General features: G+C 40.7%; 1 protein-coding gene across 5 annotated transcripts in view; it reads left to right on the top strand.

Annotated features, from left to right (window-relative positions):
- Tnfrsf19 (TNF receptor superfamily member 19) overlaps positions 1–23,392 on the top strand; it is a 100,409-nt gene that overhangs the window by 27,571 nt on the left and 49,446 nt on the right. For all 5 annotated transcript variants that reach the window (XM_046447916.2, XM_046447904.2, XM_046447909.2 and 2 more), the window contains 2 exons: positions 6,796–6,974; positions 17,360–17,445. In XM_046447916.2, coding sequence (XP_046303872.1) covers positions 6,796–6,974; positions 17,360–17,445 — 265 coding nt within the window. The remainder of the gene's footprint in view (positions 1–6,795; positions 6,975–17,359; positions 17,446–23,392) is intronic.

The following is a 23,392-nucleotide window of genomic DNA, read 5'->3' on the forward strand; positions in this document are numbered from 1 at the left end:
GAATGCTGCTGGGTGGGTAGGGGTGGGTGGGAGGGTGGGGTTGTCATGAGGTTCTCCCCCATGGTGTGAGAAAACTGTACCTCCACCATGGAAGAGGGACTCACTTATGTTTCTGTTAAGTGCTGGATTTACCAAGAGAGAAAAGAGAAAAGGGGATTTGGGGAGACTGTTTTCTTTGAGTCATTTTGCTATTGGACAGCCACCAAATGTGGCTTCAAAATCTTGGGCATAGTGACAGAGCTACTGCTGCTGCCAGCTGGGGTGGGTGGTAACAGCCCAGCTGGATCCAGAACCAAGATAAGGAAGCCTGCTCACCCCACTCCCACCCAGCACCCCTTCCTACCCCCACCCCCACCCCACCGACCCACAGCACAGGAGGACTGTTTGGCCTGACCAAGCAGGAACTACCCTGTGGCCTTCACATGCTTTTGCTCCCTGGAATTAAAAAAAAACAAAGTCAGTCTTTAGGAAAAGCTGCCTTCAACAATATTTGTACATCCATTTGTTTACTCACCAGCACTTACTTCTCACTCACTGGCCTGTTATGAGTCAGGGACAGCGACAGGCCTTGGGGGGGAAGGAATAGGGAGGGTAGCATCAGACACCAAAGATGGCACCCTTCTGATTTTAGGAGGTAGGAACACTTTTTTTCATTGCATTACTATTTTACATATGTGTATAGTTTTCTAACCTGAAAGTTTATTCACCAAAAAGTCTTCTTAGGGATTTGGGGTAGTGCTAGGTATTTCCTTCAAGCTCTTTAGATACCATGTCATAATCTCAAAAATAAAGACGATGATATTTTAAAGCTAAGATGTATTTCTACCATTGATTTTAACGGTAAACCATGCTCCATAAAAATGAAACGATATATCTAATTCTAAAGCCTAGACCAGTGATGGACTTATCTTTCCTCTACCTTCTTTTCTCTTCCATTCCCTCACCTGCCCCCTCCCATCTCTTCTTATGAAATGAAGAGGAAAGAACTCCAGTGCAACCTGGAGAAGTCCAAAAAAACCCAGAGATAGGAAATAACGTGGCAAAATAGATTTGACTCAGGACTATTGCCATATGGAGAAAGACTACAGTATAGGACTGGGCTCAACTCTGAATACAGCATGGGCAACTGGGGATCTGTAGCCAAGGAACAGGTTAGGGCTCAGCAGATGGAAAATTACTGAGAAAGCATCAGGGGTCAGCAGGGATTTTGGCAAAACTGACCGAACAGGATTCTTACTAAGACAGGCCTGGGTGACCAGAACAGACATCACCTGGGGGATGGTGGAGGATAAGGGACCTGACCAGATATGGAGGAGGAGGAGTTCTGGCTAAACTGACTTGACAGGATTCTTGGGTAACTGGGCTCTTGAGGACAAGGTCTCATGAAAAACTAGCTCAGAGGAGCTTGGCTGGAGTTTGATCAAGGAGAATCTTTGTTAAAAGGGTGAACCCAAACCTAGCTCATTCCCGTACTTATTTACTTACTGACTGACTTATTTGCCTGCTGCATTGAGTAATATATTTATAGAAATTATCACTGTCTATATGTAAGTTATGGGGGAAAGACAAAAAAAATGTAATTGTTTTCATTAGATGCACAATTAGGTCCCCTAATCAATGCCAACACAATTGGTCAAACATGGATTCCTCTGTCCCAGCTCCGTTCTAGGCAAATAAATTCAGCTACATTCATATACTGGAATACTCTCTCCATTTGCTGAGAGGGAAATCTCTCCAAGATGCCTTGAGTGGGAAAAACAAATGAGCTGCAAAACAGTGTGGTAGATGTGCACGTGTGTGCACACATAGGATATTTCTGCAGGCTACCCCCAAACTGGTGCCAGTGTTTGCCTGTGTGGAGTGGGTAGGAAGTTAGGAACTAGGGATGGGAAGAGGGGTGACTGTTTGATTTTTTTAAAATCTCAGTACATGTGGTACTTTTTAATATACAAAGTAATAAAAAGGAAAAGGAATGATCTCTAGCCAGGGAGACAACTCAAGTTTGCAAAGGCACAGTCAGTCTGTGCCAGCCGCAATTGTGGTGGATTGGAGGCTTCTGAGTTTCCCTTTCAGCTGCTGTACTTCTTTTTCCCTTGGTTATTTATTAGACTTACTGTGAAAGATTTCAAGGCATTTTAACCACCTGGTTTTACTGACTGAAATAAAAACATCAAAGCAGACGTTTATATTGAGGGTAATTTAATATTTATATGCTGTTTACTTTATAGCCTGGATTACAAATAATTACAGAGTCTCTGTTTATGGTGCTTTAGAATTATGACAGTCAACTCAAAAAGTGATTGCTGCTATGGACACTGTACTATACTTTAATTCCTTGGAAACAAAACTTCTCTGAATTTCTTGATTCAAGCTTTCCAGTAGCATGGTCTCTTCATGTATTTCTTAGACTATCAGGAACTAACTGTAAGCTAGTTCTATAAGTTTAAAAATAAGAAGATTCTGATTTTCTAATATTATCTTTTTGAAAATGGCAAATACTTCAGAGAAAAATATTTTAAATAAAATTCTCTCAAATAAGCCATCTCTATACCAGCATTCAGGAAAGTATATGATTTATGCTCAATCAATGTTTGTATTTTGCATCTAGTACTGGATGCCAGCTTTATCTCAACTCCTTATCTAAACCCACCCTACTGAAATTTACTACTGTTGACAGAAAAACACATAAACTCTAAATAGACATAGTAAGTTGATATCCAGATAATGAAAGCAAAAATATGAAATGTGTGGAGCCTGACTTTGATTTCTATATATGATTTAGTCCAGTGTAGAATGGGCGAAAAAAATTTCACGAGATGTTCATTCTACCAAATATAATGACATGTGATTGACACAGAACATTGTATAACAAAAACACATGGGTGCAAGTGTTCCTTATATACAATAAAATTCTAGGATATATTCAGGGATCCAAAAATAAACACAAAGGCTTTCCCTACAATAAAACTTTTGTTGTTTTTCATTTTTGTTCCATAAAAAATGAGACCATCAAAACTCCTATTGATATTTGTTTTCAATTCGTGTCTAGTTGGATCACTTCTCTAGTTCCTCATGAAGCGAAAAAGTGCGTTGTTGGAGATGGTCACTCAGTAGGAGCCAAGAGTGAAAGTGCCCTGCCTGGCAGGGATTAAGCCGGCAGAAGTGTCTGTGTAGGGTGCCATGTCTTTTGTGTGACAGCACAGTACAGCAGGTGACACAGTGAGGTCAAGTGCAGCTATATTTTGTGTACCATTCATATTGTTTTAATTAAAAATTTTGGATTTGTTGAGGCAGGAGGATTGCAAATTCAAGGCCAGCCTGGGCAACTTAGTGAGATCCTGTCTCAAAATAAAAAATAAAAGGCTGGGGATGTAGCTCAGTGGTTGACCACTTTTCTATTGAGTAAGACCCTGGGTTCCATATGCAGTACTGGAAGGAAGGAAGGGAGGAAGGGAGGAAGGGAGGGAGGGAGGAAGGGAGGAAGGGAGGGAGGGAGGAAGGGAGGGAGGGAGGGAGGAATGGAGGGAGGGAGGGAGGGAGGGAGGGAAAGAGAGAGAAACAAAAGGAAATTGCAACTCATTTTAAAATTATTTTTATTCAATTAAAGTATTTTAGATGGAAAGTGGTATGTTTCAAGTACCCCCGCCAAAAAAAAAAAAAAAATGAGGTCAGAAGTTCCCTGGGTTCCCTAATGAAGCTTTATTATACTTGAATCAGTAAAGTTGCTTTATTGGTTTGTAGAAAATCCAAAATAATAATAGCCATAAGTATAATTTATTTGATGATACCCACTCTGTGCTTGATGTAGAGTTTATATGTTTTCACGTTCATTTTTCAAAACAACCCCACAGGGCAGGTATTATCTCCATCTCACAGGTTCCATGAAGAACCTGAGGATCAGAGAGTTCTCAGAGTAACTTAGCCAGCAGTGGCAGTTGCATGCAAACTCACAAATCTTTGGATCTAATGTAGGAAACATAGTTTTTTCTCCTATATCAACCTGACTTAAAAAAAAAAAATTCGTACTTTGTGAATGTATCTCTTTTTCTGAGATCTCATTTCTCTTTCTCTTTATTTCCTCCTCTTCTACTTCCCTTCCTTTTTGCGTTTCCTTCTTTGTTGTGCTGTAACCTGTACATGAGTATCTTGCCATCCAGGCTGCCAGGATCAAAGCATGATTTTGAAACCCTCTGCTCTTGCCAGAGCCTCTGCCATGGGGATGCCTAGCATGTGAACAATGCGCGCCCCCCCACATGTCACGTGCACTGTGCTTTGATCCCAGAGACTGTGTGTGGGAGGCTGTCTTCTATACTTACAGAAAGCCTTCGCATGCTCACAGCTCTCTCAGCAACAAAAGTGCTCAGCAAAAACACACATCTGTCCCAGCACAGAGCCACAATGCCCAGTACAAAGCACCAAAGCCGTTCACAATGACCTCCCCGCTAAGGCCTAGCATAGGTCCAAAGAAATTCTTTTTGAATAAATACCTCTATCATTTTCTTCATTTTAAGAGTGATGGATGTTTTTGCAAACAATGAATTATTACAGAATGATGAAAAATTATAATTCCACCTATGGCCAACAGCGATAATCTCTTAACAATTTTAAAGAAATTCTAATTTGTGGGTTAGTTCTTCAAATCATGTTGCTTTTTCTCTCTCTCCTGTCTGTGCCTTTGCTTTAAAACTTTGTGTAGCTGGAGCACTCAGGATTAAGAGACCCTTCACTTGTTTTCCTCCCTGACTCTTTGTGGTACATGGTCGAGATGTGTATTTCTTTGAAAGACAGGCAGAGTAACTGAGAGGAGGAGAAAAGATATCGCTCTTCCAAAATGTGAATGAGTTAAGTAGTGAAAAACCCTAGACTGAAGTGAATACTCAGGTTCCTTTACTGAGTGGTTTACTGATTACAAGGAGTACTATCCTCTTAGTTGATTTTGATTTTAATTTTTGATCAGCTAGTATTGCTTAATTGGTTTTGCATACAAACACAAATGAATGGAGAAATTAAAAATATACAAATTCTATAGAAGAATAGGTATTTTGAACTAGTTGGAACTTACATTTGAGCATCCAGGGTTTACGAATGAGGAAACTGAGTCTCTTAGAGATTTCATCTGAGCCCTGCTCCCTCTGTTTCATGTAGCTAACATTCATGGCCTGACCCAGCCCCTCTCTGCAAAGGCATTCTTCATGCAGCTGTCAAGCTGATGCCTATTTTCATTTAATGCACATCACAAAGTACAAGAATGTCACCTTTCAGACATCTTCCTATGTATATGTAATGCCTATACATAAAGTACCCAGCAGGCCCCAGAGTGCAGCAGTTATGAAGCCTGACTAGTATTGAGTTGTGTAGGTTCCAATCCTGGTCCCGATACCTTACTTAAGGTATGTCACTTCTGCAAAGCTGCATCTCTCTCTCAGTGCAATGGGCATAATGACAGTGTCCCTCATGGCTGTCATCATGGCTGCTTATTGAGATAGCATGTATAAAGTTCTTGGCCTGGAGTGAACACTGATTAAATGCCAGGAGTTGTTTTTCTTCTCATAATTGAGATTTTATGAGTTGGATTGAGAATCAATAAACAGATATTTTAATTTGCATGCAATTCTTAATGTGATTACTAAAAATCTAGAAAGCTATGAAATACGATTCCTTTTTCAACAGTTCCAGTGACTTTCCAGGTTGAAATTTGGTGGTGAATTTTCCTTAGGAGATGATCAAGGACCAGTATCTTTGAATAGTTAATAAACTGAGACATGAGTCCAACCAATTCCCAATTTAATATCATCTACACTGCATCCTCAAATTTTCCACCTTTCATAGCACATTAGCATAATTGTTAGGAATATTGGATTGCCATGACCCCAGAGGTTACAGAGTGCCCACAAACCTGACAGGGCAACAGTCAAGGAGTGGTTTTCTTTAGGAAACAATTCTACAAAAGAAACATGGGAGTAGGGTTATTGTGTTTGTAGTCAATGGGATCATACTTCTAATTCCATGTTATAACATTTTTTAAACACATCTGCATTGTTTTTATGACTGCTGTGTAATCATGTTTTATGCCATACTATAATTTATTTCACTCTTGAACCTGTGGAAATGATCATCTGTGGGTCAAAGAGACATTTGTTTTGCTATCCTTGGGAAACAGCTCTGTGTTCTGATGTCCACATCTGGAGAAGCTTGAGACCTTTAGTCCCACAGAGTTTTGTCTGAACAGAAATTTCATGTTGTTTTAACAAATGTGTAAAAATCTTTCAACTTTCAGAAAATATTAAGCTGCTAAGCATTTCAAAGAGGTTTCTGCTGGATAGCTTTCTAGGCTCCTAAGCTTTTGAAATCTTTCAGGCAGTTATCTTCATTTTCTAAACTATCACCCTTGATTTTGATGTACTTACTTTCTGCCTTGATAAGTGAGTAAGTGTCTGAACATTTCACTGGCTTCAGCTTTGGACATTCACATGACTGGTTTAATTAGAAAAGAAGAAAGTGCCATAATTCTGCCATAAGCTAACAATAATACCACAGTAGGAGTCTGGGAGACCTTTTCTTATTCACTTGCTCATGGCTTCTTGAATAAAGTGGATGACTAAGTATACTTACCGCAGTAAGAGAGATTATTAGCAGTGGAAGACACATTTGAACTTGCTGAAAGGGCTGCTTTTGTATAGAGGAAGGGCGACACTTGGTAATTATTAGACCAGGTCTTCATTTTATCCCAGCGGTCTTTGCTTTTTCACGCTTGCAAAGTCTGAATAGCTTTCTATTGCCTGTTAATCCCTGCAGGAATGTGGCTTCGGCTATGGGGAGGATGCACAGTGTGTGACATGCCGGCCGCACAGGTTCAAGGAAGACTGGGGCTTCCAGAAATGCAAGCCTTGTCTGGACTGTGCACTGGTGAACCGCTTTCAGAAGGCCAATTGTTCAGTCACCAGCGATGCCATCTGCGGGGACTGCTTGCCAGGGTGAGTCTGGCAATTTCTTATTCTCATAATTATTTAATTAAATCCTGTTTTCAAAGACATTTCTCTTGTTTCCTTCTAAATGTGAATGCACACTGACACTGGCCCACAGACATTTGCAGAGTGCATGTGACTCCTGGTCTCAACATTCACCACTGGATTCTCAGTGCCTACCACATGCTGTGCATGGATTGCTTACAAATCAAATGAAGAGGCATACTGACAAAGCAGCAGTGGCATGAAATTCTCTGGAATTCCTACAAACAAATCACAAAGATAATTTGGACAAATGGACAAAAGAGTGAGCAGGGAACACAAAAGAGGAAACATATAGCTAGTAATCACTTGAAAACATTCATCCTCCTTAGCAATCACAGAGATGCAAATCACCCACCACTGTTTCAGTAGATGTTAGCCAAGCAGCTCAGAGGCGTGGCTCTAGGTCCTTGGTATATACTAGCAGATAACATGGCAAAGATCCCCGCCCATATGGAGCTTGTATCCTAATAGGTAGGGTTTTTAAAAATATTTAAAAATAAAGAAGAAAAGTGTGCAGAGAGATAGTAGATGATAATTGCTATGGAAAAAAAAGAATTTGAAGCAGATAAAGGCAATTAGGGGGATAGGTTACAGCAAGTTACAGTTTTCAATTGGGGAATGAGGGTAGCTTGATTGCAAAGGGAGGTCTAAGCAGAGACTTGAAGTAGTTGAGGCAATTAGCCAAGAAGGTATGTTGGGAAAGAAGAGTACAGAAAGAGGGAACATCAAGGAGGGGCCCCAATGTGAGCATCTGGTATATTTAAGAAACTGCAGAAAGTCCAAGAGAGTGGCAGGAGAAGGGAAGATAGACAAGAACGAGAGAGAAGCAGGTATTAGTGGTGAAAGCCTTAAATAGGCACGCTGAAAACTGATATATGAGTTCTTTGTGTATTCTAGAAAAGATAGTTTTTTATAAGAGAGATTATTTGTTGACATTTCCTCCCAATCTGTAGGTTGATTTTTAATGTCTTGATGGTGTCCTTTATAGCACAAAAGTTTTTAATTTTCTTTGTGTGCATGTGTGTGTGTGTGTGTGCGTGTGTGTTGGGGGGTGATACTGGGGACTGAAACCAAGTTTTTAATTTTGATAAAATCCAAAATAGCTGTTTTTTCTTTTGTTGGGTATGTTTTGGTGTTATATGCCTGCATTTTGAAGGTCCTTAGGTATTGGGTCTCTGCAGAAGATTATACTTAACCCATTCGGCTATTTTCTACCCCATTCGGAAGGAACTGTAGCAGGGATGGGGACTGTACCTGGGGCAGAAGGAGTGCAAAGCTAAGGAGGAGAATGCTTCCTAGTGCCCATGGGACCAGACAGGCCAGATAAAACACATTTGGAGGGTAGAATCTGAATGAAGGGCTAGACTCAGAGGTGAGGGTGTCAATACGTAAAGGAGTGGGAGAATTGCTCTACTAGGTGAGAAGGGAAAGACGCAAAACAGGATATCACAATAACTCAAGGCACATTGAGTGGAGCCAGGGTTCCTGAGCAAAGACAGAAGAGGCAGCAACCAAAACTGGAGCTGCAGAAACCGGGTTTATTGCAAAAAAGAAAAAGAAAAAGAAAAGAAAGAAAGAACCAGAAACAGCAATGTTATAGGAGTAGCAAACATTTTCTGTTAGCTTTTCATTGCTGTGACCAAAATACCAGACAAGACCAACCTAAAGGAGGAAATATTTGGGGGGACTTGTGGTTTCAGAGGTTCAGTCCATGGTCAGGCTCCATGGCTCTTGGCCCAAGATGAGGGAGAGGGCATGGCCAAGAATACTGTTCAGCTCAAGGTGGCCAGGAAGCAGAGAAGGAGAGAAAGAGCAAAGTAGAAAGGGGCCACAGGGAAGATGAACCCTCCCAGGGCACACTCCAGTGACCCACCTCCTCCAGCCATACACCATCTGCCCCTAGTTACCTCTCAGTCCATTCAAACTGGGATGGACTGCTTAGGTTACAGCACTCACAGTCCAAAAATCTCACCTCTGAACACTCATACATGAACACAGGAGCTTTTAGAGGCTACCACATATCCAAACCATAACACATTTCTTCTTATAATGTGACTTTACATGAATTATTTTCTGTAGTTTTCATAATGTTTCAAAATGAAGAAACCAAGTCTTCTTCAGGGTTTAAGGTGATTCAGGCAAGATTTCTTTGCTTGTTTATTGTGAAGTTTGAAGTCATGTCCACAATAGTCAAAGGACTGGCTGGACTCCACAGCTCAGGATGCTTCTTACCAGGTGTCTTGAGTGCTCTTCTGTTGAGGTCAAGGGAGAGATAAAACTTTGGTCTTGGAGAGTGGAAAATGGGTAGGAAATGGCTTTGTGAGTCAAGAATGACCTTATGCAGGGACCCAACCCCTAATGAGTTACAAAAAGAAGGGATCTGACACCAAAAACACATGCAACAAGACAAAACAATAGCTGTGCTGGACTTCATCAAAATTAAAAACTTTGTGCTATAAAGGACACCATCAGGAAAGCAAAAAGACAGCCCACAGAAAGGGAGAAAATATTTGTAAATCATGTCTCACAAGGGACTGTCTGTTTAGAATATATGAAGATCTCTTACAACTCAGTAATTTTTTCTTTCTTTCTTTCTTTCTTTCTTTCTTTCTTTCTTTCTTTCTTTCTTTCTTTCTTTCTTTCTGGCATTGGTGATTGAACCTAGAGGTGTTTACTACTGAGCAACATCCCCAGCCCTTTTTATTTTTTTATTTTTTGAGACAGGGTCTCCCTAAGTTGCTGAGGCTGACCTTGGACTTGCAATCCTTTTAAGTCTCTGGGATTACAGGAGTGTGCCACCATGTCCAGCATAACTCAGTAATTTTTAAGAAAGACAAATAATCTAATTAAAATAAAGACACGAGGTCTGAATAGACATTCTTCAAAATAAAATATGAAACAAATGGCTAATAGGCACACGAAAAGATACCCAACATCAGTAGCCATCAGGGAAATACAAATCAATACCACAACAGGTATTATTTTACATCCACTAAAATGGCTCTCACCAAAAAAAAAAAAAAAATGGACAATAACATTTGTTGGCCAGGATGTAGATACCTGTTTGAGTCTCTTGAACTCTTGGTGCAACTATAAAGTGGTATGGCCACCTTGGAAAACAGTTTGATATTTCTTGAAAATGTTAAACATACAGTTACCATGAGACCCAGCACTTCTGTTGAAAACCTACATCCACACAAGAACTTATATACTGATGTTCATAGTGGCATGATATATAACAGCCAAAAATCTGAATCAACCCTGCTGTGTTTGGAATGTGTCTCCTCCCAAAATCAGGTGCTACAAACGTAACAGTTAAAGGTGAGGCCTTTAGAAGGCAATTAGGTTATGGGGACACCTGCCCTCAAGAGCAGAAGTAAGTGTCCTTATATTATGGAGGGCATTGACAGAGCACATTCCTTTTCTGCCCTCTGCCTTCTGCCATGTGAGGCCACCATGTGGCTCCCCTTGAGAAGGTGCAGCGAGAAGGCCTCCATCAAACACCAGATGCTGCTCCTTGGCTTTGGCCTTCCCAGCCTCCAGAGCTGTGAGCTATGAATCCATCAACAGATGAATGGATAAACAACATGGGTGTGTGTGAACAATGGAACACTATTCAGCAATAAGGGGAAAGGAAATTCTGACACATTGTGACAGATGAACCTGGAAAACATTATGCTAAATGAAAGAAGCTAGTCACAAAAGACCACATATTACATGAGTCCATTTGAATGAAATGTCCAGGATAGGCGAATCTATAGAGATGGAAAGTCATTTAGGATTGCTGGGGACTTGGGAGGGGGTGGGTTGGGGAAAATGGGGGTGAATGTTATAGGTTAAAAGCTTGCATTTTGAGGTGATGAAAATGTTCTAGAATTGGTCGTGGTGGTGGTTACACACCTCTGTGAGTGTACTGAAAACCACTGAGGGTGCACTTTCAAAGGTGTGAGTCATATTGTATGTGAATTATATCTCAATAAATCTGTCATTTAAAAGGAAGTAACCGTTTAATCTGAGATCTATAATGATGTCTGTGGATATCATTACCTGGGATTTTGATTTTGTACAAACCTAGTCGAGGAACATGACTTAACATCTGACCTATCTGTTGTCCATCTCCTACAGTTTTCTGATGAAAGTATGTCTGCGCATGTCTATGCTCTTTATCCAGGGGATGGGGAGAAGAGGACGACCCCAGGGGATATATGGGCTGGTATAGGCAGTGCTCAGAGACAGTGGCTAAAAAGGCAGGACCCAAGGACTTGGTTCATAAAAGCCAGCTCCTCAGTCTTTACACAGAGAACCAGAGTGTATGCGCTACGCAGCGTGAGAGCAGGTCTCCCTCGCAGGACCTCCCTCCAAACATGGCTCCTCATGCTTCTCCCCCTTCATTGTCATCTGAGCCCATGGCTTTAGTTTTTACAGTGTTGGCTCATTCTTAAGTAAATACTTAAATGAAGGAAAGTTATAAATGAATAAATGCTTGAATGATGTTTCAGTTTGTTTATATGATTAGTTTCAAATTACATTCTTTCTAAGCCAGCATTAATGTGTGAAGTAGGTGATAATTATATAGCAACTTGTACCTGGTCTTTTCAGAACATTTTATTTATTTATCTATTTAGTTATTGTTATCTGTGGTACTGGGTGTGGAACTGAGGGTTGTTCTACCCCTGAGCTCTAGCTTCAGCCTTATTTATTTATTGTTTTGTTTTGAGACAGGGTCTCACCACATTGCCCCACCTAGCCTTGAACTTGTAAACCTCCTTCCTCCATCTCCTGACTTGCTGGGCACCAGCACACCCAGCTATTTTTAGATCATTTTTAAAGTACTCTTCTAGTTGACTATATTTATGTGAAGAAGGCAAATAGTTGAAACCCGTTTTTTCCAACAGGAAAACTTAGGCAAATAGAAAACAAGTAAAATGCCTATTGCTTCCAGAAAAGTGATGTCAAGGTCACACATAAGGGGCATTGTTATTTCTAGTGCCATTTGCCCTCTGCAGCCTCAGCCTCACTGTAATAAAGAACTGCTGCTGCCCAGAGGCTCAAGCCCTGCGGGACACCTGCTGTTATGAAAATTCTCTCTCCTCAATGCCCTTGGAGTGTTAAGAGAAAGCCAGTCCTCTTGTTCCTAGACTGTTCAATAGTTTCAGACCAGCTAGCTACTTAACTTCTCCAACATCCCTTCTTCTCCCCTGTAAAATTGTCACCTGATATTCAGAACAACCCGATGCATTGGTGGGAGGATTAAAAGATAATGCATGTAAAGTGCCTAACACAGCTCCTGGTCTTAGTAAGCACTAAATAAATACTGGACATGATGGCCTAGTCGTGACTTGGGGGTCAACAAAGGCATTGTGAAGTTGTTTTTTTTTTTTTTTTTGGAGTGTAGCCAAGGGGCCTCTCATGACCCCATACCCCTTATGAGGGAAACTGGAACTCAGTTCTGAAGTAATACCTGCCTCCTGCCAGCTCTTCCCTTCTTCCAGTAACATGGCAGCAAACATTTATTGAGCACTTACTTTGTGCTAAGCAGTTTATTTAATCACCAAAACCACTCTGTAAAGTAGGAGTTAATAACATCCCCTCTTTAAAAGGGAGGAAACTGATGCTGAGAGTGGACAAATGACTTGCCCAAAGTCACACAGCGTGTCACTGGAGGGACTGGGGTTCACCTGCACTACTGAGCCCCGTGTTTAATTAAGCCCAAGTCCAATTTCACTGGGAGGTCTTACAAGGAGTATGGTTCATCACAATTACTGTCTCTGTTCATTCCGTGCCCTGCATCCACTCTGCCCTGGAACCCTCACCTACCCGCCCCACCCCATCTGCCCTGAAAGCTGTGGAATCCCCTTGGGCCATTTTGCATCCTCTTGCCCAGATCCCACTGCTGTTACCAGGTGGGTCTCCAGGGACCATGACACTGTGTGAGGTCTGGACTCCTATCCGAACAATTTGTATTGTCATTTAGCCACAGTATGAAGCCAAGACTGTAGGAGAGAACAGTCTTCTTCAGCATCTGACTTATGTACTAAAGAAAATTCCACTCTGACTTGATTATAATTTATAGGACAGTAACTGCATTTGACCTGGAGTTAAGAAAGGCCATTATAGGAATAGAGGAACTCTAGATATGTCAGAGGGATGGAAGGGGAAGAGAGGGGGCATGGGGTTAGAGATGGTGGTGGAATGTGATGGACATTATTATCCAAAGTACATGTATGAAGACACAAATTGATATGAATAAACTTTGTGTACAACCAGAGATATGAAAAATTGTGCTCTATATGTGTAATAAGAATTATAATGCATTCCACTGTCATACATAAATAAAAAATTAATGAAAAAATAAATAAATAAAAAATAAAACCAGAGCTGGGAATTACATCATCTCCATGCAGAAATCTGTTTATTGATTGAAGAATTAATGGTCTACAATAGGTTTTCTTAAATAACAGTTTTCAAACTCAGTATTCACTAGGTTAACCAGTATTATTTGGATTCGGATCAATTAAAATTTCTCTTCGCATTCACTGTCAGCTTACAAATACATTTATATACCACTTTTCATCAAACAGTGATTAGGTAAAATCCAACGTGGTTTTCTTTTGCCTTTTGGCATTATCACCCTGAAAGCCAAGAGTAAGAGTTAACGTTGAGCTTTAGAAACCTGTTTAACCAGACGTCTTGTATAATATCTCTGTTTCCTTTCATTTTTGAAAATTGTGACCTGTGTCCCTTGGCCAGAAAATGAAGTTGCACATGTTTCTCTGTTCCCAAACCATGGCACTCTCCACAAAATAAAGAGAAAGTAAGGGACCAGGGTAGTGTAGCTCAGGCGTAGAGCTTGCATGAGCTTAGCATGCGAGAGACTGTGGCCTGTTTCACTTAGCATAATGTCTTCAAGTTTCATCCCTCTTACAGAATGTGATAGGATCCACTTCCTTTTTGCAGGTTAATAATATTCCTTTGTAGCATACAGCATGTTTGGTTTACCTACTTCTTTGTCAATGGATGTTCGAATTTCTTCCACCGCTTGGCTATTGAGAATAATGGTCCGATGAACACATGTGCAAATATTTAAGACTTGGCTTTGAATTCTTTGGGGTTTATTCCCTGATATCGGCCTACTGGGTTATATGGTAGTTCTATTTTTAATATTTTGAGGAACTGCCATAGTGTTTTTCACAGTGGCTACATCATTTTACAGTCCCACCAATAGTACAGAGACTTCCAGTTTCTCCACCCTCTCCAATACTTGTTATTTTCTTATTGTTGTTTTGTTTTGTTTTGTTTTTGACAGCAGCCATCCTAATGAATGTGAAGTGATAACTCAGTGTGGTTTTGATTCGCAGTTCCCGGATGACTAGTGACGTGAGCATCTTTTCCTGGGCTTGTTGATCAGGCGTATATCATCTTTGCAGAAAGTCCTTAGCCCACTTTTTAAATCAGGTTATTTGATTTTGGTTGCCATAAAGTTGTAGTCTCTATCTGTTTTGGATATCAACCTCTTAACAGATACAGGATCTGCAAATATTTCCTCCCATTCCACAGGTCGTCTTCACCCCGTTGGCAGGTCCTTTGGCGTGCAGAGGTCTTAAGTTTGATGTGGTTTTGTCAGTTTTTGCTCCCTGTGCTTTTGGGGTCATGCAAAACAAGTATTGCCTAATCAAATGGCATGAAGCTGCCCCTGTTTTCTTCTCCGAGTTTTGTAGGTTTTTAAGATTTTTTTATTTATTCTTTTTGGCTGTACATGACAGTAGAGGATATTCAGAGTTTTATAGTTTTAAGTCTTACTTTTGGGTCTTTTAGCCCATTTTGAGTTAATTTTTTATGTGATGTAAGATGAGAGTTCAGGTTCACTCTTTTGTCCACTTTCCCAGCACCATTTCTTGCAGGGACTCTCCTCCCTGAGCAGTCTCAGCATCCTCGCCTAGATCCATTGACCATATGCAAGGGTTTATTTCTGGGCTTTCCTTTTTATTCCATGGGTCTGTTAATCTGTCTTTATGTCAGCACCACACTGTTTTGACTATTTTATCTTTGTGATGTGTTTTAAGAGCAGGAAATGTGAGTCCTCCGACTTTGTTCCTTTTTATTTTTACTTGATAAATTCCAAAATGAATAATTTCATTAAAATCAGATGGGAAGTCACTATATTATAATATCATTTAGACAGATTTTCATAGTCAAATGAAAATGGAAGGTTGAGCAATTATTGAGTGTTATCTGAAAATTTGAAATGATTTACCTTGTTTCAAGGACAAATTTTGCTTCAACCTTAAATTATACAGATGTATTAGTACATTATAAAATTTCACAAAATAATTGCATCTGACCTGTTCTTTTTAGACTTGATTTATATCACTATTTTTGTCCATAGAAAAGTTGGAAGTTATATGTCTAGAAAAAAGAAAAGTCACATGAATTTCTACCATCTAGAAATAGCTACTATTACTGTTTAGTGTATTACACTCTTTTAAACATTTTTAAAACGCAAATGTGTACACAAATTTTTTATTTTCACATGTGTTGGTTAATAATCTCAGTGGATTTACTGAAAGTTCATATTTGTACAAAATAAAATTATGTGCACTTCTCTTCTTTTTTACTTAATCATACTTTGTGAATTAAAAAAAAATCCACACTATCATTTCTAAAAGCAACTTTCTACTCCATTGCCTTGGATCTACCTTGGTGGGTTATTTGCACTGGTAGGCATTGGAATTGTACTTAGTTCACTCCCACCCCCATAAACAATGCTTCGGTGATTCTATTGGTGCATATACACCTTTGCCCAGTTGATTATCTTTTTAGAATATATTTCTAAGAATGAGAATACTAGGTAAACTCTTTTATTGAGTTTGATGATATATTTCTAAATTTCCCTCTTAAAAGTCACAATTTACATTGCCCCTTGAAGTGTACCTATTTGCCTTTGATTATACCAACACTGCACCAGTTTTTAAGTAAAAATGTTATATTTTCCCTTCAACTCACATTTACTTGATTAATAATGAATTTAAGCATTTAAATATTGGATTTAAAAAATTTTTAATTGCATAGAGCTTTTTAGGGTTTTTGTCATTGTCGTTATTACTGCGGACTGAACCCAGGGGTGCTTTACCGCCAAGCTACATCCCCAGTCCTTTTTTATTTTTTATTTTGAGACATGGTCTCACTAAGTTGCTGAGCCTGGCCTTGGAATTGTCTTCCTTCTGTCTTAGCTACTTAAATTGCTGGAATTATTTTATTTACAAAATCTTAACCTTGTTAAGTTTATGCTCTTTTGGGATGAATGTTCTTTGCCTGTTTTTCAATTGTAGTGTCACTTTTACTCTAATGATTAAGTTTTCCCTTACAGACTTAAGTTACAGATAATACTATAATTAGGATAATTTTCAACTTTGTTACCTGGTATCTATGTTGATGATGCTTTATTTTCGCCCTTCAGATGTCTTCAAGTTTTGGGTTTTTTTTTTTTTTTTTGCAGGGGGTTGGGTACCAGGGATTGAACTCAGGGGCACTCAAACATTGAGCCACATCCCCAGTCCTGTTTTGAATTTTATTTAGAGACAGAGTCTCGCTGAGTTGCCTAGCATCTTGCCTTTGCTAAGGCTAGCGTTGAACTCCTGATCCTCCTGCCTCAGCCTAAAGCCACTGGGATTATAAGCATGTGCCACTATACCTACCCAGCTTCAAGTTTTTATTGAGGGGATGTAGCTCCATGGTAAAGTGCCCCTGAGTTCAATTCCCAGTTTAAAATAAATAAATAAATAAAATAAAAATTTAGAAAAAAAGTTTTTGTTTGATTTTATTTTACTTTATTTCATTTGTTTATCTTTTATTCAAAGCTGTCAATCTCTTCCACTTTGATTTCTTATCGTGCCTAGAAAATCCCACGTCAGGATGTATAAGTATCTCTCTACATTTTTCCATTGTTTTTAGGGTTTGCGTGGCATTTTGGTCCTTGCATATCAAATGTTAAAAACCAGCACTTTATTTATAAAGTTTTCTAGTTCAATTTACAATAGAAATGCCAAAGAGCACTGACTTCATATTCCCTCACTAGTACTCTAACCCCAATATAGGAAAGGAATGGACTGAGACGAATCTATGATATAATGGAGTAGGTAATTATTAAGTGTCAGCTGCCTGCCCAGGAAGGCTCTAGATGTCCTTCTCTAAGACACTGTTGTAAGGAAGGCTTTGCATACTTTTTTTTTTTTTTTTAACCACAGAACTGGTAATGGAGACTGCAGCACAGATGTGATGTAAATTTTGTTGGCTGCAAATGTGGGCATAGATGACAGTGCTAACAAGGATTATTTTCCTTTCTCTTCCAGATTTTATAGGAAGACTAAACTTGTTGGCTTTCAAGACATGGAGTGCGTGCCTTGTGGAGATCCCCCTCCTCCCTACGAACCACACTGTGAGTGAACACGGTCAAGTCAAGCCAAGGCAGGGGCAGTGGGCCTTTTACAAAGTTTTTATTTCTTAAACCTTTCTTCAATTGGCAAAAGGAGCCAAAGCTATCTCTACCATGGGGCTCATAGGATTCTTTTATCCCACTCCTAGCAGGACATAAAGCGTCTTTGTTGTGTGTCTCAGTCTTTAAACTGCCATTGATTTGAATCTCAAAGTGAAATGCAGACATTTTGCTACTGCTGTGCTCCATTCAATTCTTATCTTTCATTTAGATACATAATGCAGGCAACTCCAATTAACTAGGTGGTCCAGACCCTAATGCTAAATGTCTTTGTGCTGTGGCCCCATGCATTCCTGGGTTTTCCTTTCTTAGTCCCCAGACATGATCATGTGGTGGTGTCTGCCTTTCCAAAGACAGTCCTGTCTGTGAATCCCCTGCCCTCATTAGCGTATCATTAGGTGGACTCCTAGTTCACTTGGTTTATTCCCTAACTTAACAAATAAATGAGAAGAGAGGTCTTACTGTATGCCAAGGATATAACCATTAATGAGACAATGGTACATTTTCCTCTTCATATTAACATGAGTTAATCTTTTTGACCCTGTATTTCCTTAGCTATAAAAGGCATTTGTTACAAGTTATCAACCATATTGATTTGGAATAGGAAGAAGAGTAACAGGTCACTCCTCTTAATTCTAAACCCGGCCAGTGAAAACCTGAGGATGCTGGCAAAGGGGAGAAGGCAGCAAGTGGGCTCCCCTGAGGATCCAGGGGACGCTCCTCTGTGTCAGAGCAGGGCTTTTGAAGTGCTGTTATTCACATAACCCAGAATCAGCTAAGTCCAGGCAAGAGGATGCAGGAGCATAGGTGGCACAAGCCTTTCTAGGGAGCACTGTTGTGACACAATGCCTAATACATGGAGCCAGTCCTTTTCCTTCTTTCTACAAAGAAAGTTCCCTCCAAAAGAGTTGAAAGTTATTGCATCATTGGATAAGGGCATTAGTGTTATTTCTCTTTCCAAGAATGCCATGGAATTTTGCAGTTCATATTATCATGTGAATTATGAACCAGAATGCATTACTCTCCATTCCTCACTTGAAGTGATAGAAAGTGGGAGCGAGGTGGGGGGAGTGGAACACTCTAATTTTTATAGAAAATTTGTATTGACCATCATTTTGATAATATGTAAACATCCACCAGTTCACTGCAGTGAACAAATGCAGTACTGAATGCCTGTTAGTTGTCAGTCACAGTACAGGTGCTTTGCTTATTTGTTTGACTTACTCTTCTCAATAAATTCTATCATCAGCCCCAATTTGCCAGTGAGAATATGGATCCAGAGATGTTAATAGTTTTCCATGTTGGCTGGTACATGGCAGAGACAGTATTCCAACCCAACTATGCTTAACACCAAATATTGGGCTCTTTCTACCAGGCTCTGTGTCTCCCTACAAAAAACATCAAACTATATGACCTGTCCTGCATGTTGACTTTTCTTATGTTGTTTGCTTTAATGTTTGCCAGTTAACAAAAACTCTAGAAATCCATTATATAGGGATTCTGAGAGGTGTTCTTTATGCAGTTGCACAGCCCATAAAGGACATGTCCTTTTGCCAGTTACAACTCAGCAAGCTGGGCATGCCCAGGGCTCAATCATCTGTGATTTAAGTTAAGAAGCAAGTTCAACCCAAACCATCATGCAGACACTCAGAGAAGTAATCAATATTGCCCAGCTTAGAGTTAATTAGTATTAAAGGTCCCCCCCCCTTTATGGTATTTGGTTTAAATGTAATATAATCTAGTAAAAAGTTTGAAACTTTGGAACATTTTGCCTTTGAGGCTTTGGCTAAGCTTAGATGTCACAAATTAGCCTTTGAACATGGGCCACATGCATCTTTTCATGTCTTATGAAGCCCTTAAAAGGTGTAATTTTGAAAAGAAAATTAGTCTAACATAGATAGATAGATAGATAGATAGATAGATAGATAGATAGATATTCTCCATGTGTGAAATTCTTTAGAAAGCAAAGAAAAATAAATCATTTGTCAAAGTAAAAAATACAGTGTGCACAGTGAAGGACCTTTCAAACCACAAAGTAAGACAGTCTGGTCCTCTTTAGTACGGTAATTCTTATCTCTGGAAAAGAAAGCTTGCTGCCTTTGGCTCTGTTCTTGGGAATGATTCCAGAATGCAAATAATCTCCTCAAAGGACATCTTGAAGTCTTTGGAGGAAATTGTGCAAGGCGCCTTATGTTTTCATTTCTTCTACTTCGGGCTTTTCAACTCATCCACAAAGGCTGCTTCTTGGTGATTTCCCCTGAGGAGTTCCTGTATCGTTGAGACTCATGGCTGTAGGAAAGGGATGACTCCCATGCTTTCCCAAGGAATGGGGATTTTTTTCAGGGATGCACGGGGTAATGAAGAAGCTGGGCCTTCCTGGAACCCAGGAGTCAGTCCTAGGTGGCCCTGAGGGTCATAGCTTCCCTACAATTGGAGGTTCTGCACGCTGTGTGGGGCCCTGTCGTCAGCACAACCACTTATGTCCTCTAGTTCTTTTTCATGCTTCTAACAGCCCACTTTGCTCTGTACTTGCCTGTTCACGTTTCATCATCCTGTGAGGCAGGACCTTTCTTGGTGACCTGTAGAAATAGTCATGCACCACCTAATGTTACACTCAGTGATGGACTCAGTAATGGACCCTGTGACTCTGTGAAGGACCCTGCAGTGGTCCCAGAGGATTATAGCAGAGCTGAAAAATTTCTGTTGCCTCATATTTTTGCTGTACATTTTCTATGTTTAGATACACGAATACCATGTGTTACAGTCACCTACAGTATTTAGTACAGTAGCACACTGTACAGTAGTAGGCAAGAAGCAATATGTTATACCATATAGCCCTGGTGTGTAGAAGGCTGTAACTCTAGGTTTGTGTAAGTAAATAATTTACTCTATGTTTTTCACACAGTGACACAATTGCCTAATAAAGTTTTTTTTTTGTTTGTTTGTTTTTTGGTACTTGGGATTGATCCCAGGCGCTTAACCACTGAGCCACATCCACCAGCCCTTTTTATATTTGATTTAGAGACAAGGTCTCACTGAGTTGCTTAGGACCTCAATATGTTGCTGAGGCTGGCTTTGAACTCACAATCCTCCTGCCTCAGCCTCCTGAGCTGATGGGATTACAGTGCCACCACACCTGGCCCCTAATAAAGCATTCTTAGAACATATCCCTGTCATTAAGCAATAGCTGACTGCACTTGAATGGCTGCTGACTGCCAGCCACACGTGGGGAACAAGCGGAGCCCTTCCTCTTTGCGGAGCTTACAGTCTAGTGGGGGAGTGGTCAAATAAATACTGACTCTGAATTAAACAGTATACCCAAACCCCACATGCAAATGCAAAACGTGACAATGATGGGTCCCCTTCCTGGCACTGTGCACAGTGCTCTAAGAATGTCTGTGTAATGAGCAATGGTGTGGTGGGGTAGGCATGGCTTTCCTGAACAGTAGCTTTTGAGTCATGATTGAAAGGATCATCCTGAGGAGAGGAAACACAATAGGAGACTAAACAGAAGGACCAAAAGGAAGAGTGAAGCATGCCCTGACACTTTGGATAGAGAAGTCAGTGAACACTAGAAATGTCCTCTGGACTTGGAAGCCCTGAGGTCTTTGATGTCATCAATAAGAGCCCTGCAGTGAGTAGTGGAAACAGAGCAAGATCATGATGAAATTAGAAGCTAACATCAGGAATGGAATGGAGATGGCCACCGTAGACCACCCATTCCAGATGTTTGCCTGTGAAGAAGCAAACAGGGTGATGGGTGAAAGAGCTGTGTGGGTGATGCCGGGCTTTTTAATTTCGCAGTTTTATGTCATTTAACAATGGGACTTGTTCTGAGAAACGAATCATTAGGCAATTCCATTGCTGTGTGGATATCATAGGGTATGCTTACATGAACTCAGACCCTGTGTTGTCAGTAGATGATATCATCTTGTGAGATCACTGCCATCACATTATGTCATTGACCAAAACGTTGTTATGTTGTGCACGACTGTCTCAGTTTTTAGGTAAGAGATACATCTGCATGTTTGAAGATTGGAGGGACGGTTCTATTTGACGATTGAGGATTTCTTTCTTTCTTTCTTTTGAAATTGAGGATTTCATATGAGACAATTAGAGTGTGACCAGGTGGATGGAGGAGGATCCAAGCACAGGAGGTGGGTTGGCCAACCCACCATGATGGGCTTCTTCATTCCATGGCAGGAGTGTGGAGGGTTCTGCCTCACAGAGACAGACAGGAGTAAGGCAGGAGCCAAGGAACTCCGAAGCTGGAAGAGCACAGATGTTAGAGGTTCTCAGCACAGAGTGGGGAGGAGCTGTTGGATCAGTAAAATAGAGTGTCAAAAGTCCCACTGAAGACTGTGGTCAAAGTGTGGCATTAGTTTGCTTCTCCTAAGACATTTCTAGGGGCTTCTGCTATGAGGTTGTCTGAATTTGCCCCAAGACATCCAAGCCTCTTTAAAGAGGATGGCCATCTAATAGCATGAATATAACTTTAAATGAATGCAAGTACATTTTCTTATATTTATGCAATATCTGAGACAAACTAAGCAACAATAGAAAATGCAAGGCTGAAAACTTCCCAAGTTTCTGTCACCTGTCCAAGGGCCACCCTGATTCCATACCTGTTGATGGCTGGTATAATTTTGGGAAGTGACAAAATTCCCCTAGGGGTAGATTTCTTCCCCTATTAAATGGAGTGATACCTGTTAAGGTAAGTGCTAAGTGAGATCATGTGACTGCCTTGAACAGTGTCTGGCTCTGGCAGGGTTGACTTCCTGGCTTACTCCTTTGGGCTCTTAATGATTGCTTAGCTCTTCTCTCTTGGTGTTTGGAGAAGCTGCTATCTTGATGAAGAAGCCCAGGACTGTCCAGGAGATGTGGTTCAAAGAAAAGCAGCGAGACTGGCATTGCCTGGCTCCAACCCCACTCAACAGGAAATGGTATGATGGGAAGTTGAGGAGAATTCAGCCGTCAGATCATAAATATGTTCTCTACAGCGTAAATGTGCAATCAACAATATCTAAAATCAGGGCCAATGGCAGGTTCCTGGAGTCCCAGCTACTCTGGAGGCTGAGGCCGAGGGTTCAGATTCGCATCTTGGCTCTGTATTGTACTGTAGCATAAGCTCAGGCAGACCCTCTCCCTTCTTGGAATTTCTGTTTGCTCCCTAGAAAATGGAGATGATAATGCCATGTCTATAAATTTGAGATAGAACTAGGTGAACTAGTATCCAGTAACATAATACCAGCCAGAAGAGCGGCTGGGCCTGTCTACATGCTGGCCTGCCTTGTTCCACAGTGAACTCACCTGCCCTCCCTCCCCTGGGCCTGCCCCACCAGGTGTGCTGTTTGGAGAGTGCCTGGTTGGTGTCCCCTCCTGCGAGGAACCCATAATGCATAGACTTTGATGTCTGCCTTGCTGATGCTTCACCTCTGCTGGTGGGTAACCAGGGAATGATACTTAAAGGGGCCACCATGGAGTTTGGCATTTAGAAAGCTCTCATGGCTAGACTGGCTGAGGACACCTACCTTCAGCTAGTTCATTTCCTTTGTAGTCCATTCCTGAGGCTCCAAGCCCCACTACTCACGGATGAGCACGAAGCCCCTGCTCCTGAAATAATGATGGATTAGTGATGGTAATCAGTCAGTCCACCCACCCATAACTCCTTCATCAGGTCACTGATAGCATCAGTTAGTGATGATGACTGTGGGCAGGGAGCACAGGGGTGATCAGTGTGGCATTACTGTAACTTGGAGATAAATAAAAGGCACACTGTGTATAGAAATAACAACTGCAGGCTTTGCTCTTACTGAATCTTCTGATCCTAACAATGTGCACCCATTTGGAACATTCAGGAGAAATAGAGAAAAACACATGTGAAATTTTA

The sequence above is a fragment of the Marmota monax genome, unplaced genomic scaffold, assembly GCF_021218885.2.
Source record: "Marmota monax isolate L192 unplaced genomic scaffold, Marmota_monax_Labrador192_F-V1.1 WCK01_AAM20220418_F8-fsc00043, whole genome shotgun sequence".
NCBI classification, from domain to species: Eukaryota; Metazoa; Chordata; class Mammalia; order Rodentia; family Sciuridae; genus Marmota; species Marmota monax.